Source organism: Strix uralensis, chromosome 2 (assembly GCF_047716275.1).
Source record: "Strix uralensis isolate ZFMK-TIS-50842 chromosome 2, bStrUra1, whole genome shotgun sequence".
In the NCBI taxonomy this organism is placed as follows: Eukaryota; Metazoa; Chordata; class Aves; order Strigiformes; family Strigidae; genus Strix; species Strix uralensis.
The window spans coordinates 111,419,153-111,432,963 of NC_133973.1; the positions used below are offsets into that span (position 1 = coordinate 111,419,153).

The following is a 13,811-nucleotide window of genomic DNA, read 5'->3' on the forward strand; positions in this document are numbered from 1 at the left end:
TTCTCCACATGAAATATTTATATGTACTAGACAACTTGTATCAGGAGGTGGTTTCTCTTGCTGTTATCAGAAGTCAGCCCTTCGCTCCCTGTTTCTGCTTCAAACGCTTTTATCCCCGGCAGCACGAGGCTTGCTTCAAACATCCTGCTCGCTTGTCAGCAGGGCTGATGCATGATATTATAACAAGCATTCACCACAACTGTTGTTCACAGGCAGCATTTTTAGCTCTACAAGCACAACCCATGAGATTCTCTATCAACATAATCATTATTTATCCAAGTTTGTTCCAGTAAATTGAGCCTAACTAGTCTTTCCTTGGGGTAAAATGCTGCAGCCTTGTATTGTTGTTTGTTTAGAGAAAGCAGCATCCTCCTTAACAGTGGTAGGATCTGGACAAGACCCATAGCTGTTGCATCATTCTCCTGGTATGGCATTGGCTTATAGTCCAATTCTTAATCAAGGACTAACTGGCAGGAACATAGTCAATAACTGTGCATTATTTTCATTGTAGGTGTATTTTAGTTGCACTGTTATGTGACTATAAAAGCCTGTTAATACATTCTCCTTGTCCTGTGACTTTGTGGAAACCCCCATTTTTGTAACTTAAACCATAATGGAAATGGCACATTATTATTGTTGTTACTACTACTACTACTACTACTATCATGAGTCTGACTTGTTTGGATACCCTTACCTATGAATGCAATACAGTAGGATTTTTTTTTTTTCCTTTTGTAACCCATGGACAATGTCTCATACAAAGGTTTGCTTGGGCACAAAAACTTCTAATTTGTTACTAAATTGTACTTCTCATAATGCTGAGAGACTTCATGCAAACTGTATTAAGATAATAGTGATATTAATTTTTTGTTTAACTGCAATGGTGCATTTTTTAATCATTTTTTTTGAATAAAATATGAAATTAGGGGTGATACTTGTATAATAATGGAATGGACATTGTGATGTATCAATAAACTGTTTCACATGCCAGTATTAACATACCAATCCTCTCATCTCCTCTCCCATCTCTCCTCCATCCCCAAAACAATCAAGTCCGGTTAGCCACTTCAAAAGCTGATTGATATAAAAAGATACCTGCTAAAATGTGTACTGTATTCTAATAAGGTTCTCAAATATTGGTTTTAGTTCATTCTGATAATTGTTTAAAGTACAATCCTTCTAAATGGAAAGGCAATGAGTGGGGCAACAAATTGAAGTGTTGGTTGTTATTCTGCTTTTTAGTCAGTCAGGAGTTTTCTAATTATGAGGAAAGTATTTTGCTTACCATTACAACCTTAAAGTAGACATCTGACATTTAGATAACTACCAATCTCTACTCACTTGCTATAATCTTTGTAGGGACCTCAGCATTTCCAAAAGGCAATTTATCCCACCTGTTTTGTTCTGCTATGAAAGGAGTGTAGATATCTAACTTTCAATGCCCAAAATAAGATGAAATTAATTTCATCTTATCACATATTGAGAGATACTCAAAATGGCTCTCATCAGATCTTTGCTTTTGCGAGGTTTACTATACAAGATTATTGCCTGTTCACAAGGACCCTAAATATCCCTTAAAGGCTTTGATTTTTCACTTCTGCTGATCAAAGTATCTTTAGTAGCTTCTTTTCATGTACTGACAATCAAAAGAGTTGCAAAACACACTCTGTAACCTCCATTTTATTTCCTGAGACCCCAGTAAATACAACCACCCAGGCATGCATAATTTTTGGCATATATATAGCATATAAGAGAGGATTTCTTAAAATAATTGTTTGTTCCTAATGATAATGTGAATGTTTTGATGAAAAGTTCATTGAAATGAAAAACAATCACTGAATTCTTTGCATATTTTATTTTTCTTTTTGATTTCCAACTCACACACATCTGGCATATTTTACATCTTTGCAATAAAACATGGTTACAATAGCTTAAGGAATTTATATATCCAAAATATTTCACCATGATCTCAAGATGAAATGAACTTGTCTTCCAGATGTTCAATAGTCTCCCAATTCTAAGCTACAAACTCAAGATATTGCTTACAGACGGGTGATGAATAACTTAATCATTACGTTGATCCCCATGATTTCAGAATCTTATAAATACAAACAACAATGAAGAAGGAAATTCAGTGCTAAACTTACTAATACAAGGTGGATAACAAATAAGTAATCACATCAATAAATAATGATATGTTTCTGGTGCAAAGTGCCAATACAAAGAATCCATTATCTTTTTAAATAAATGACTGCAAGTGAGTGTAAATTCTGAGAAAATTACATTCCTGTTACATGCCTCATAGCCCTACCGACACAATATGTACATCTATGACAATACAGTCACCAAATATACAAAGAAGAAACATGAATTAAAGTGTATATACCCCTGGGTGTGTAATTTGATCAGTACAATGTGCAGAAAATTATTCCAATAGTTATCATTACAGTATTGTAAAACATGAAGTGCCTTAGTCTGAGTGGCTTCAGGTAAGATTTTCAGAAGAACCAAAAAGAATAACCTCAGTCACCTTTACAATGAAGCTAAGGCTGTCAAATAAACCAAGCTGCTCAGAGGAAAAATAAGTGAAAAAAACACTGGGGGCTCTCTTGCCCATGATTTATATGCCAAATGTTAATAATCCAGAAGTATAGCACTTTGTCTGTATTGGGAGTCATTAAGCATTACAAAGCATTAAACTGAACTTCCCTCTTTGCTCCCTTTCTGTCTAGCCTTTGAATTTAAAAGGGAAGAATTTAATTTCTATTGTATAAAGTATAAATATGGCAAATGATGGCTTTTTATCCAAATGCTTCATGAGCAGAACTCCACTTAAGAGGGGTAAAGTTTAGATTCAAAAAGTGAAAAACACGTTGGTGGAAATGTCAAAATTACTGTTTGCGCCCAAATTCAACCCTTTAACACAAGCTGTACCCTTAGGCAGATCTCCAGTTTGATTTGTGTGAATGCACCTGTTCCTTCAAGACATCAGGTTTAAAGTACATGCAAGTTGTAACTCCACAATAAAATTAAGAAACAGTTTTGTTCTTTATACAAGGTTTTACTTTTACAAAAGTATCCCTTTAAAGTTAAGATGTGCATCTGATGTACAAAGTATCAAACGTATTTTTTTTTATCTCAGCTTGAAAAGAGGCTGGAGATGGGATGCATGTTAGGTTCAAAGCCTAAACATTGAAATAACTGGACACAAGGTTCCCCAGAATTTTCAAAAGTCTTTTGTGGCGCATCCTACTACCTTTTCTCAATAAACAAAGATATATGAAATAATTACCAAAACATTTCCTAATTCATATAATTTACATGATACAAGCTTGCTTTTCAGCAGCTGGTGTTCAGTTGTGAAAAAACACACAAAGAAAAATGGTTGCTGACTACAATGTACAGCTATTGCTGGGTGTAATGGAATGTACAACGGAGGTCAATGCAGACGTGGTTTTCCACCAGAGACTACACCTTTCATTGCAGCACTTGTGCTCTCAGCTCTACCTGGGCTTTCAGTTCTTCATTCCGCTTCAATATCTGTTCTGATGTTCATAATGCCACCGATTAAAATCTATATTAAAAGCTACAATGCTGCCAGAAGCCATGCCAGTAATCAGAGTTCTGAAAAAGATAGGAAAGATGGTCCTGTTAATCCTCTTTTACCTTTTCAAGCAATGGGTTACCATAAACGGTAAAAAATCTAAAAGAACAAGGCACTTTTTGCAACACTGTCTGAAGATTAAGCTCATGGGGGGGGGGGGGGGGGGGCGGGGGGGATTCAGTTTGTGATGGGATTCAGTTTGTGATGGAGACATTACATTTAGGTGCTGACATATGAGCCAAATTTCCATGTTCCCATATAGTCAAGGGCGATCTAGAAGTCCATTCAGTTGCCTTCACATAGGTAAAAGCATCATGGTCTCGCATATCTTGCCTAGCCTCCAGCTGCTTCTCCAGAAGGGAGTGGGTCTTCACTAGGTCCTTTGTCATATGTGCTACCCCAGGTATGTATCTCAGACCTCTGAGTCATCTCAAACAGTACTCACTGGCTATGTGTAGGCAACTGAATTAGGCCCTAACCAGTACCCTCAGTGCAGTCTAAGACCAACTCTCTACAGGTCACTGGGCATGTACTTTAGGGTGATTGTCCTCTAGACTCCACAGTCTGTAGCAAGTAAATTATTACAGGGTCTTCTTCCTGTAGCTCACATGAAGTTGTCTATGTCAAAACACCTTCCTTCGGGTGTTGTAGAACCCAGCTGCCTAATTTTGGGCACCTTGTGCCACTGGAAGTGCCCCAGTTTGGCTGACATGCCTATGCTGACTGGCAGCTGGGACACAGGACCTCTGCACTTGGGGCTGCAGTTGGGATCTGCTGGATATCCTTGGGCCTCCCAGACAGAATGAGATGCCTCTGCAAAGACAACTGAACTGCTCCCTTAATCACAAGCTGATCACACCTTGGTACTCCTAAAAAGCTTCATGTTGAAATGTAGCCCCATATTTGTGTTGTTCTGGTGGCAATAGTTGACGTGATTTTCCAGTTATCACATATCCTCTACTTCTGGTAGCTGAGTTTTAAAATTGGATTTAATCACCACTTCTATCAAACCATACATAAGCCATTCTCTGCTTAATTATGTGACTAAAGCTGAGCAGGTACTTAAAGCACTTTGCACAGTTGGGGCTTCCCAGACTGGTATTACAATAAGGGATAGAGAAAACAGGCAAGCTGAAATTTTTTGCAGTGTAAATAAATCTCTTCAAACAGAGCACAGTACTGTATGCATAAATTGGCAAAACCCCAGAAGCGAATAGGTCTCTTCTAGTAAGTTAGTTTCAATTAGACTAAGTTTGAGATGAAAAACTTGTTTCAAGTCATCTACTCATACATGAGTAAATTAGGTACGTATTTTGTTTATAGGTGGTTTTGTTGCTTTACAAAATGGGTATATAGCATAGGAATGCTGAAAAGTGTAAGAAAAATAAACTGAAATTAATGCTGTATGATTGTTCTAATATCCTATGAATTCTTTGCATGTCATGAGTTTGTATATTAAAAAGAAATACAAGACTGATCCATGATGTAAACAGCAAATCCACTCATAACCCTGTATAAATGCACATATAGGCTTACATTATAATCACATTACAATAGAAGACTGAGGGACCAGTTTCATATATCTTCTACATTTACACTGTGCATTTTAGTGCCACAGCAATGACTACAAAAATCTAGGCTTGTACACTGCATCTCCATTGCTCAAGGTCAAAGAAAAGGACCACACTCATTCCTTGTGGATAGATCCACTGATAATATTACACATTATAGTCTAGATGCAACCCCAAGAAGTTCTACACAGCTGAAAATCAGAAATGTACCACAAACTTTTGTAATTGGTTTTAAGACATTGGTTAGTATGCACTACTGCACTCCAATCCAGTCTGACTATTCCTATGTTCTTAAGTTAATGCAATTTTACTCATATTTTGCTAACTGAGTCTCTGGCTTACTGACTTCAGTGATATAAGATCTCGCCTTAATGTTAAGTAATAGCGCTATGAGGGTCAAGGATCAGAAAAAATGCTGAGTCGGATAAATCAGCAAGATAACAACTGGGGTAATGGTTCTGTACCATATCCTGTTAATGACTGCATATCATAAATTCATACCTTAAAGTTCATTGATATATATACTTTGTGTAATTCTACCATTTGCATACAAATATTAATGACAAACTCACCTCTGATCATGAGACAGATCCATAGCTCTTATGCCAGCATCACAGCCAGGGTAAATATAGAGCTGCTTGAAGTCACAGGCCTGCCATACTTCCACTACACCATTGTCTCCCCCTGTCACCAGGTTCTGCCCATCGCTGCTCAGGAGGATGGCCTTCAGGAGAAAAAGACAAAACCCAAGCACACAGTTAGCTTTTATGGAAATGGGTTAATACTACAAAAATTTAATCAACTTGTAAGCATTTCTTTAGCTCTGCCCACTTTAAATTTGAAGAAAAAGGCTCCCACTCCTATTTCTCCCCAATCAGAAAATAAACCAACAAATTTTGAACTTCCAGATTTTAAATAAAGCAATTTTGTGCTTTTAAACATGATATATAACCAAAAAGCTCTTTAACTGAATCTTCCAAGACTTGAGTTCAGCGCATAACATTTCAATGTTTGTCTTACAATACTTGGTGCCATCACTAACACCTAAAGCAGAGCAGCAATCTGCATTCCTAATGCTGCTTCAAGTGATAGTGACAGAGCAGAGCCCTGAAGGCACGAATTCATGTCTTGGCTAATAAATGAAGAATGGACTCTTTTCAGAGCATTTTGTTTTAAAGACACATTTCCCACTAAAATTTAATTCCAAACAAAAATTCCAGGAATCGTGTGGGATCATAAACAATTTGTTCTTATTTATTCTGGAAAAGCTCAAGTGCATTTTTGCATTTGGAGATGGAGACGAGAGGATCTGTGTTTGAATATGACTTAACCAGGAGGCGGCAATTTTACATATGTGATTTCCTTTAAACTACATGGCAAATATATTCAATTTATTTTAATAAATCAGGGTGAGACACAACAAATGTTTGTTTGCATTTAGATTTACCCTGGTTGAATCATTGATCTCCATCTGAGCTAAGAGTTTGCCATTAATGCTGAAATTGCTGAACCGTCCTCGTTCATAGTAGATGATGCAGTGACCTTCACTAGATACTGAAATTAAGCGAGGATACAAGCAGTTTTCTGTTCCTTCCAGGGCTCTCAGCAAATCTCCAGTAATTGTGTGTACCAGACAAGGACCTTCTGTACATGAAAACATAATATATCATACATTTGCTGCTTATACAAAACATATATGCTGTGTACAAAGGCAATGCATAATACACATTTATATCACATTAGTCCTGCATAGATACAAGAAGATGCAATGTCTGCTTAAAGAATTTAAAATATGCAACAGAAAAGGAAATGCAAGCATATTAAGAAAATAGATACAACATGCATAAAAGTGGAAGTTTATTATTTACTTAAACTGGTAGGAGTTGTCATCGATCTGTTTTCTAAAATATTCTTTCCTCCTTCCAAGCATTCAGAAGCCTCAGCCTTACTGCCTTCCTCCAACAGCATGAACTCTCTTTAGCCTGCCTGTTCACATTAAACAGATGGGGCCCTACCAGTGACTAGTAGGAGCAACTCCCAGAGGGCATATAATCGTATCACTGCATATTTCTCCTATAGACAATGGCAGTTCCTGTAGGTCCTTTCCCCCAATGAATATGTTATATGCAGAGATTTCAGTCCCAAATTGTTTTAGCAATGGGAGTCAACCGACAGTCAACAGAGTTACTAAGCTATCTGGACTATAAGAGCTTTTAGGAGTCCACACTATATCTGCATTTACTTCAGAGAGATTTTAATACAAGATTTTAATGTCTTTTTATTAATACTGATGAAAGAAAAAACCAAGTATGAAATCTACAATGTACATTTTAAGACACAAAACTAGGCTATTTCCATTTCCAGACCTATGAGAAAAGCTCTTGTGAAAGTGAGATCTGTATTCCTACTAAGAAAAAAGTCTCTTCTGTGATAAATGTAATGAGTCACGGTAAATACTAAATTTTTTCTTTTATGAATCATAGGATACTCCTGGACAGCACAGTAATCTCTTCCTTATACAACTGGCTCATGACCCTGAAAGTAAATTCATACTGGCAGACTCAGCCACCTCATGTTAAGTCCTTCTAACTTCTCTGAAATTCACACAGCAGCTGGGTTTGCCCAGGTAGAATGAATCACAGCATCAGTGCATTCGTCTGTGGGCCCTCTGGTACAGGTTTTTATCTGTATTTGCATAAAGACTTATGCAGAGAGACCTCAAGCCTGACTGGGACCACGGGATACGACTTCAATGGAATTATTTCCTCAAATACTTGAGTTTCAGCTCTGGAAATACTGAAGTGCCAGAATGTTATAAGAAATGATTCTTCCACCTTTAGAATAATTACCGTGTTAGATTTTTCAAAAGAAAAGTGTAATGCCTTCATAGCCAAGTGGTCATGGACATGAAAAGGCACAAAGAAAATCTGATGTAGGATGTTACTGTAAAGACATAGAGACCAACCGCTCTTTTTTGTGTTTGTTGGATAAGAACGTGCAAACATCAACCTGACGCACAGGATTTTTCTCAGAGGAGTCCTGCATGTGGTGTCTCCCTGCCTCAGCAGATTCTCGAGTGCTGCATGTGTTATCACAGTGCCACAGCCAGCTCCGGAGGGACAGCGTCCCCACGAGGGAGCACAGGCAGAGCTCAGGCAGGATGGCAGAGCAACACAGCACTGCCATGAAATACAATCTAAGAAGCTGGAAAGGGAGTGGAAAGGTCAGAAACTGAAGAAGAAGCTTTAAAACAGGCATCTGCTGGAAACCAGCAATAAAAAAGGGATTTTCTGTCTGCATTTATATATGGACTAGAGTTTGAAGAGAAAGAATATGAGAAGAGTAACTCAGGGGACAGACTGAGCCTCCAGTTCTCTTGATCAGTTACAAACATATTCTGGATTTCATGTAAAAGTCTTTCATCCTCCAGCAGCCTTTACCTCTAAAAATATGTAAGTTACCAGAGCATTATATACTTAGTGAAGCAGAAGATAACTGAGTACAGATTCCAGCTATTTTAATAAGAGGAAATTTGCAAAAAATATAGTTGGAAAGGGCACACTATTATGTCAGTAAGAGTGTATAAAGCTGCCTTAAAAGGTAAGAAATAGCAGTGCTGCAAGAAAAAACTTTAGGTTCAGCATCACTGTAGATTTTTTTCATAAATGTCTTGACTTTGCCTACAACTGTTATGTACTATGTCATTATGAGAGTTAATGACCCATTAGGATTTCCTGGTAAAAATGCCTTTACTCAAAAGTTTCACACTCAGTTTTGAAAATAAATGTTGAGCTCCGAGGCAGTATAAAAGACCATAACCCAGGAGCTCAGCTGTGAGCAAAAGCGGGCAGAACAAGCATCACATCCTTCTTACCCTCAGAAGAAGCAAACTTTTAAAAAATGAGTACAAGAATATCCATGGGGATGAATAAAACAGACATCACTGTAGACAGAGAAAGCAAGTAGCTGGATGTGGATGTAGGAATGGATTAGAAATGAGATAGGAAGATATATAAGGAAGAAGAACCTTAAGGAAGGACAAGGGTAATGTAAAGAAAGGAAATAAGAGAGGAGAAGAGATAATGTAGCACAAAAGAAAGTAAGAGAGAAAGGGGAGGAGGGGGAGGCAAATAAGAAAGGAAAAGGGAAAAAGATATGCAGTTTGCCAAATTAAGAAAATAAGCTGAATGAGAGAAGGCAGTGGGGGAAGAAGAGTGGACATGGAATTAAGGGGAAAAGGAGAAGGTGGGCAGAACAAGTGAAATGGACCAAATGCAGGAGAAACAGAGTAAAGAAAGATGAAGCAAACAGTCATTGAGGTGGGTGCTTTATTTACATCGATTACCAGTTACACAGGAGACTGCTGCAGGTTTGGAAAGCTACTTTGAATATTTGTGTTAGCAATTGTTGGATACTTGGATTCCACAGATAAGTAACAGGGAGAAAGAGTGAACAGATGGCTCTGTTTAATAGAAGAGAGGTAACAACAAACCTGCAAACTCCTCATTATTTGGAGTCCACTACAAAAAAAAAACAACTACTGGATGAAATGCTGTCCACAGATCCAAACCCAAGCAAACTGACTCTGCTTGCCTTGTTGAGGACACTGACATCAGTTCTACAAACTGCCATTCAGTAAGATCAGGGTGGAGAACTTGGAGCTGGGCCTCCCTTAAATACAGGTCTCTATCAACAGGTTTCTTCAAAATTGTGTTATTGTATAAATTTTTATCAAATTCTCTTCCAGAGCTGGGGGGAATAGTAGCACAGGCTAGCAGTTAGAAGGAATGATCAACTTAATTTGTGTCTAAACCTTGTAAGTCCAGATAGTAAGTAATAGCGTTTAGAGTAAGCTGCTGCAGATACCCCCAGAATTATACACCTTAGTAGAGGAGACTTTAGATAATTAAAGTATATGTGGCTTGAGGGAAGACTGAGAAGTACAACTAAAAAAGGCTCTAAAAATGTTAAGAGTTAAATCATAAAAACATTTCTGACCTTTAGCACCACTGATAACGAGTCCCAGCTCTGCACAGACTGACACGCAGACAACTTCATGGTCATGACCAGTTAGAACAGCACGAGGAGCTGGATAATCACCTGTTAAAAAAACACACAAGAAGAAAAACAAAAAAAGGAAACAACAGAGGAATGCCAAACCACACCTGTTTCATCAACAAAGGAACTTTGCTGTAATTTGCCTTAAACGAGGAAGCATCAAAGAGAGGTGCAGTGTGCTTAAATATCTCATACTTAGGTTTCTGAGTAAAATACATTCAGATATCATAAAGTTTCATAAGCACAGCATCTCAATGCATTAATTCATACATTAACAAAAAGCAAACTTTTTTGTTTTAGAAATTATGGACTACATGCTGTTTACAATACACAAATGATAACTACATCACTGGTTTATGACCTAAAAATACTGAAAATGTGTATTTCAGATAAAGAACACAAAGCGTGGTGGTATTAAAAGCACTGTAATGTAAAAGTCTGCTATTGAACATACATGTCTCGACTTCTGCTAGGATGCTAAAGAATAGCATGAGTTGAGGATGTTCCTATATTAATGATTGTAATTTGTTTCATGAAACTGGGGATAGAAGAGAGGAGGAACAGCACTGTACTAGAAAGATATTAATGTTGCACAGACATTATTGATTCAGAAACACATTGAATGCTTATAGATTAAAATTATACCTAAAAATGGTTATGGATATACATAATTTTATATATATCACTATGGATACCTGTGCCTTTTTCAACACATTTAATTTATTAAAGAGTAGGATAGACTACTCCCTAAATACTTATCTTTTACATTCAGGAGATAAATGTATTTTATTTTGGGTTCAAACAAGTGGGTATTTGTGGAGTGTTTATGAGACAAATAGCAACTTTTCTGTTGTTTCTAAGAATAACAGATGCTGACATCTTAACAGTGAAACTCTTATATGCAGTAAGGAATTGCTCAGTATTTGATACTGCTTTGCCAGGCAGAGACTAACTTGCTAAAAGTTAGCAATTTGCTTGATAACACATATTTAATCTGGTTATATTTACTTTGCAGAAATGAAATATAGAAAATTGGGATATTCCAAAGGACTGGAGTTCTGCCAGTGTACTTCAAATATTAAAAGGGATAAAAGAAATGATCTAGGGAACTGCAGATGAATTACTGTAACATTAATCCTATGCAGAATAACAAAATGGTTAATCCACAGTTCTGTCAACAAAGAATCGGAAGAAAAAATCTCATTAATGCCAGTCACCATGTTGTACTGGAATGGTAGTCTTGTCAAGTGAGCTTCTTATCTGTTTTTGACAGGATGACAGGTATAGTTGATAAAGATGGCTATGTTAAAATGGCCTCCATGTATTTTTTTCAAGATATTTGTCTTAGTAATACAATGTTTTTATTTAAACCTGGTTTATATGGAACTGACTATGGACAACACAGAAGCTGGTTCAATGACAGAGCTTAAAATTTTTTGTCCATAGAAAGGTATCTACTATGCTAGGACATTGGAAATTAGGGTGTCCAGTAAGGAGCTGGGAATTGATTCTTGATTGAATACTAACCAATAATGGTGTCTACAGGATAATATAAAAATCTTTGCTGGTAAGATATGCGTGTACATAGAACTGGTACAAAGATAATGGAGAAAGTCATTATTATAACATTCTCTGCGCTGCCTAGTTAAATAAAAAGGTAGTAAAATGTGTTTTGTTTATTTTATTTATTCTGAATGAAGCCAGGTGGAAGGTTGATGCTCCTGGACAAGCACAAGCTCTGCTCACTGGAGAGGAGATTCTGTTCTGGAAGGCAGTGAGACAGAGAAGGATTTATGGAGCGAGAAAGGAAAAGTCCCTCAGCATTAACTTTCAATGCAATACTCTAGAATAGGAAATAGGAATCAAGACCTATCTTGCCACTGTAGACCAGAAAGATTAAAGTCTTGTACCCACATTTACAGAAATAAGCTTAAAGGAGGGTCACAACTGATACAGAGAATAAGAGGAGGCTGCACAGTGTTTGAAGTGTTTTCTCTCTTCACTGCACAGGCAGCAAAGCAGTGACTTGACCACCATAGCTGGGAGTCACAGTCATAAAAGATGTCCAATAGCCCAGAAATTTATCTTGCAGCTAATGGCACAGCAAGGTCCAATGGGTGAATGACTGCACACTTTTCAACTCTGCAATAAAATGCAGTTTCCTAACTGGAAGAACAGTTAAACACTAAAACAGATTAAAAAGGGAACTACCTGAGCAATATCGCATGAATTTCTGAAAGATATGCTTTAGGAATGGAGGCTTGAATAGACTTTTGTGTGTCAATGAATTTAGTCTTTTTTATTGCAAACACTCACATCATATAAACCTGTTCATAAATTAATGAAATGGCTATCTGGGTATGTGACTTGGAACAATGTTCCAGACCTTTGTTATTCTCAAGGAGAAATATTGTGATTTTCAGTCTGAATTTATTCCTGTCTACCTTGTATCTCTTTGTTCTTGTGTTAGCACTGTCCTTTAGCTTCAGGTCTTTTCCCTCTCTTGTGTTTTCCCCACTGATGTACTTACAGAATAAATCAGCCCTCTCGGACTTTCCTCTTGACTCTGTTAAACAAACCAAACTCTTACAAACTCCTTTGCAGTGACAGGCTTGCCATTTTTTAGTCATTGTAGAAACACATTTCTGTGTCTGTCTAACTCCAAGTTCTTTCTTAAATTTCAGTAGCCAGAACTGTATGTAACAATACTTGAAAATTTAGCATGAATCTACAGTATTTCTTGTCAAACCCTAATGTCTCCTGTCATCAAAATTTTAATAATAATTCCACATATTATACTATCTTTCTGAACCAGCTGAGAACCATGGATTTACAGACTTCAGTTTTGGACCCAATAGTACAGGGAGTCAATCTACCTGGTTTTATCATTGCATTGTACAGACACATTAACAATTTCCTAGCTCTAATGAAAACAGCTACCCCAATAAATCCTATTTTCCCAATCTTTAACCTAGCCTGAAAGAAAAGAATCTTTCTGGCCTGGAAACTGAAGATGTGAAATGAAAACTGGGCTTTACTGCTAGGAAAGGATGGATGTTGGAAGAAACAGAGAAAGATGATTTGTGTATCTCATCAAATACTAGCTGTATTTTGAGATTTAGATTTTTATCATTTCCTCATCAGTGTTGCTGCTGAGAACCTGATCTCCTTTTGAGGTTTTCTCTTCTCCAAGTGCATAGCAGAAAAGTGAAAAAAAAATGCTATTCAACTAAATTCAGAATTTCCCACTTTTTTTTTTTACTTTTTTTTTTTTTTTTTTTTCCTGTTTGTCGCCCTGGAAGAGAGAGGAATTATGCTCAATGTTCATCCTGCCTTAAGCTCTGATTACAGAGGTGTATACAGTCATGTCATCAGACTGCAAGGGTGAATGACTGAAATTATTAGATAGTTAGAAATTTTTTAATGGAAAAGAAATAATGTAATTTTCAAAAGGAGTTTCCTCAGTGTTTCGTAGGAAAACACTATAATATCATGAAACTGTAAAATGTCAGAATATGAAAAAAGAGCATATTTCATTGACTTCATTTATAAAGGAAAATGCTTATAAGAAACAACTG

General features: G+C 37.0%; 1 protein-coding gene across 12 annotated transcripts in view; it reads right to left on the minus strand.

Annotated features, from left to right (window-relative positions):
* Nucleotides 1-1,836: 1,836 nt before the first annotated feature.
* Nucleotides 1,837-13,811, minus strand: part of NBEA (neurobeachin) — a 514,855-nt gene continuing 502,880 nt past the window's right edge. For all 12 annotated transcript variants that reach the window (XM_074859829.1, XM_074859824.1, XM_074859821.1 and 9 more), the window contains 4 exons: nt 10,174-10,275; nt 6,623-6,819; nt 5,748-5,899; nt 1,837-3,624 (listed from right to left, as the gene is read on the minus strand). In XM_074859829.1, the coding sequence (XP_074715930.1) occupies nt 3,534-3,624; nt 5,748-5,899; nt 6,623-6,819; nt 10,174-10,275 (542 nt within the window). In that variant the 3' untranslated portion in view covers nt 1,837-3,533. The remainder of the gene's footprint in view (nt 3,625-5,747; nt 5,900-6,622; nt 6,820-10,173; nt 10,276-13,811) is intronic.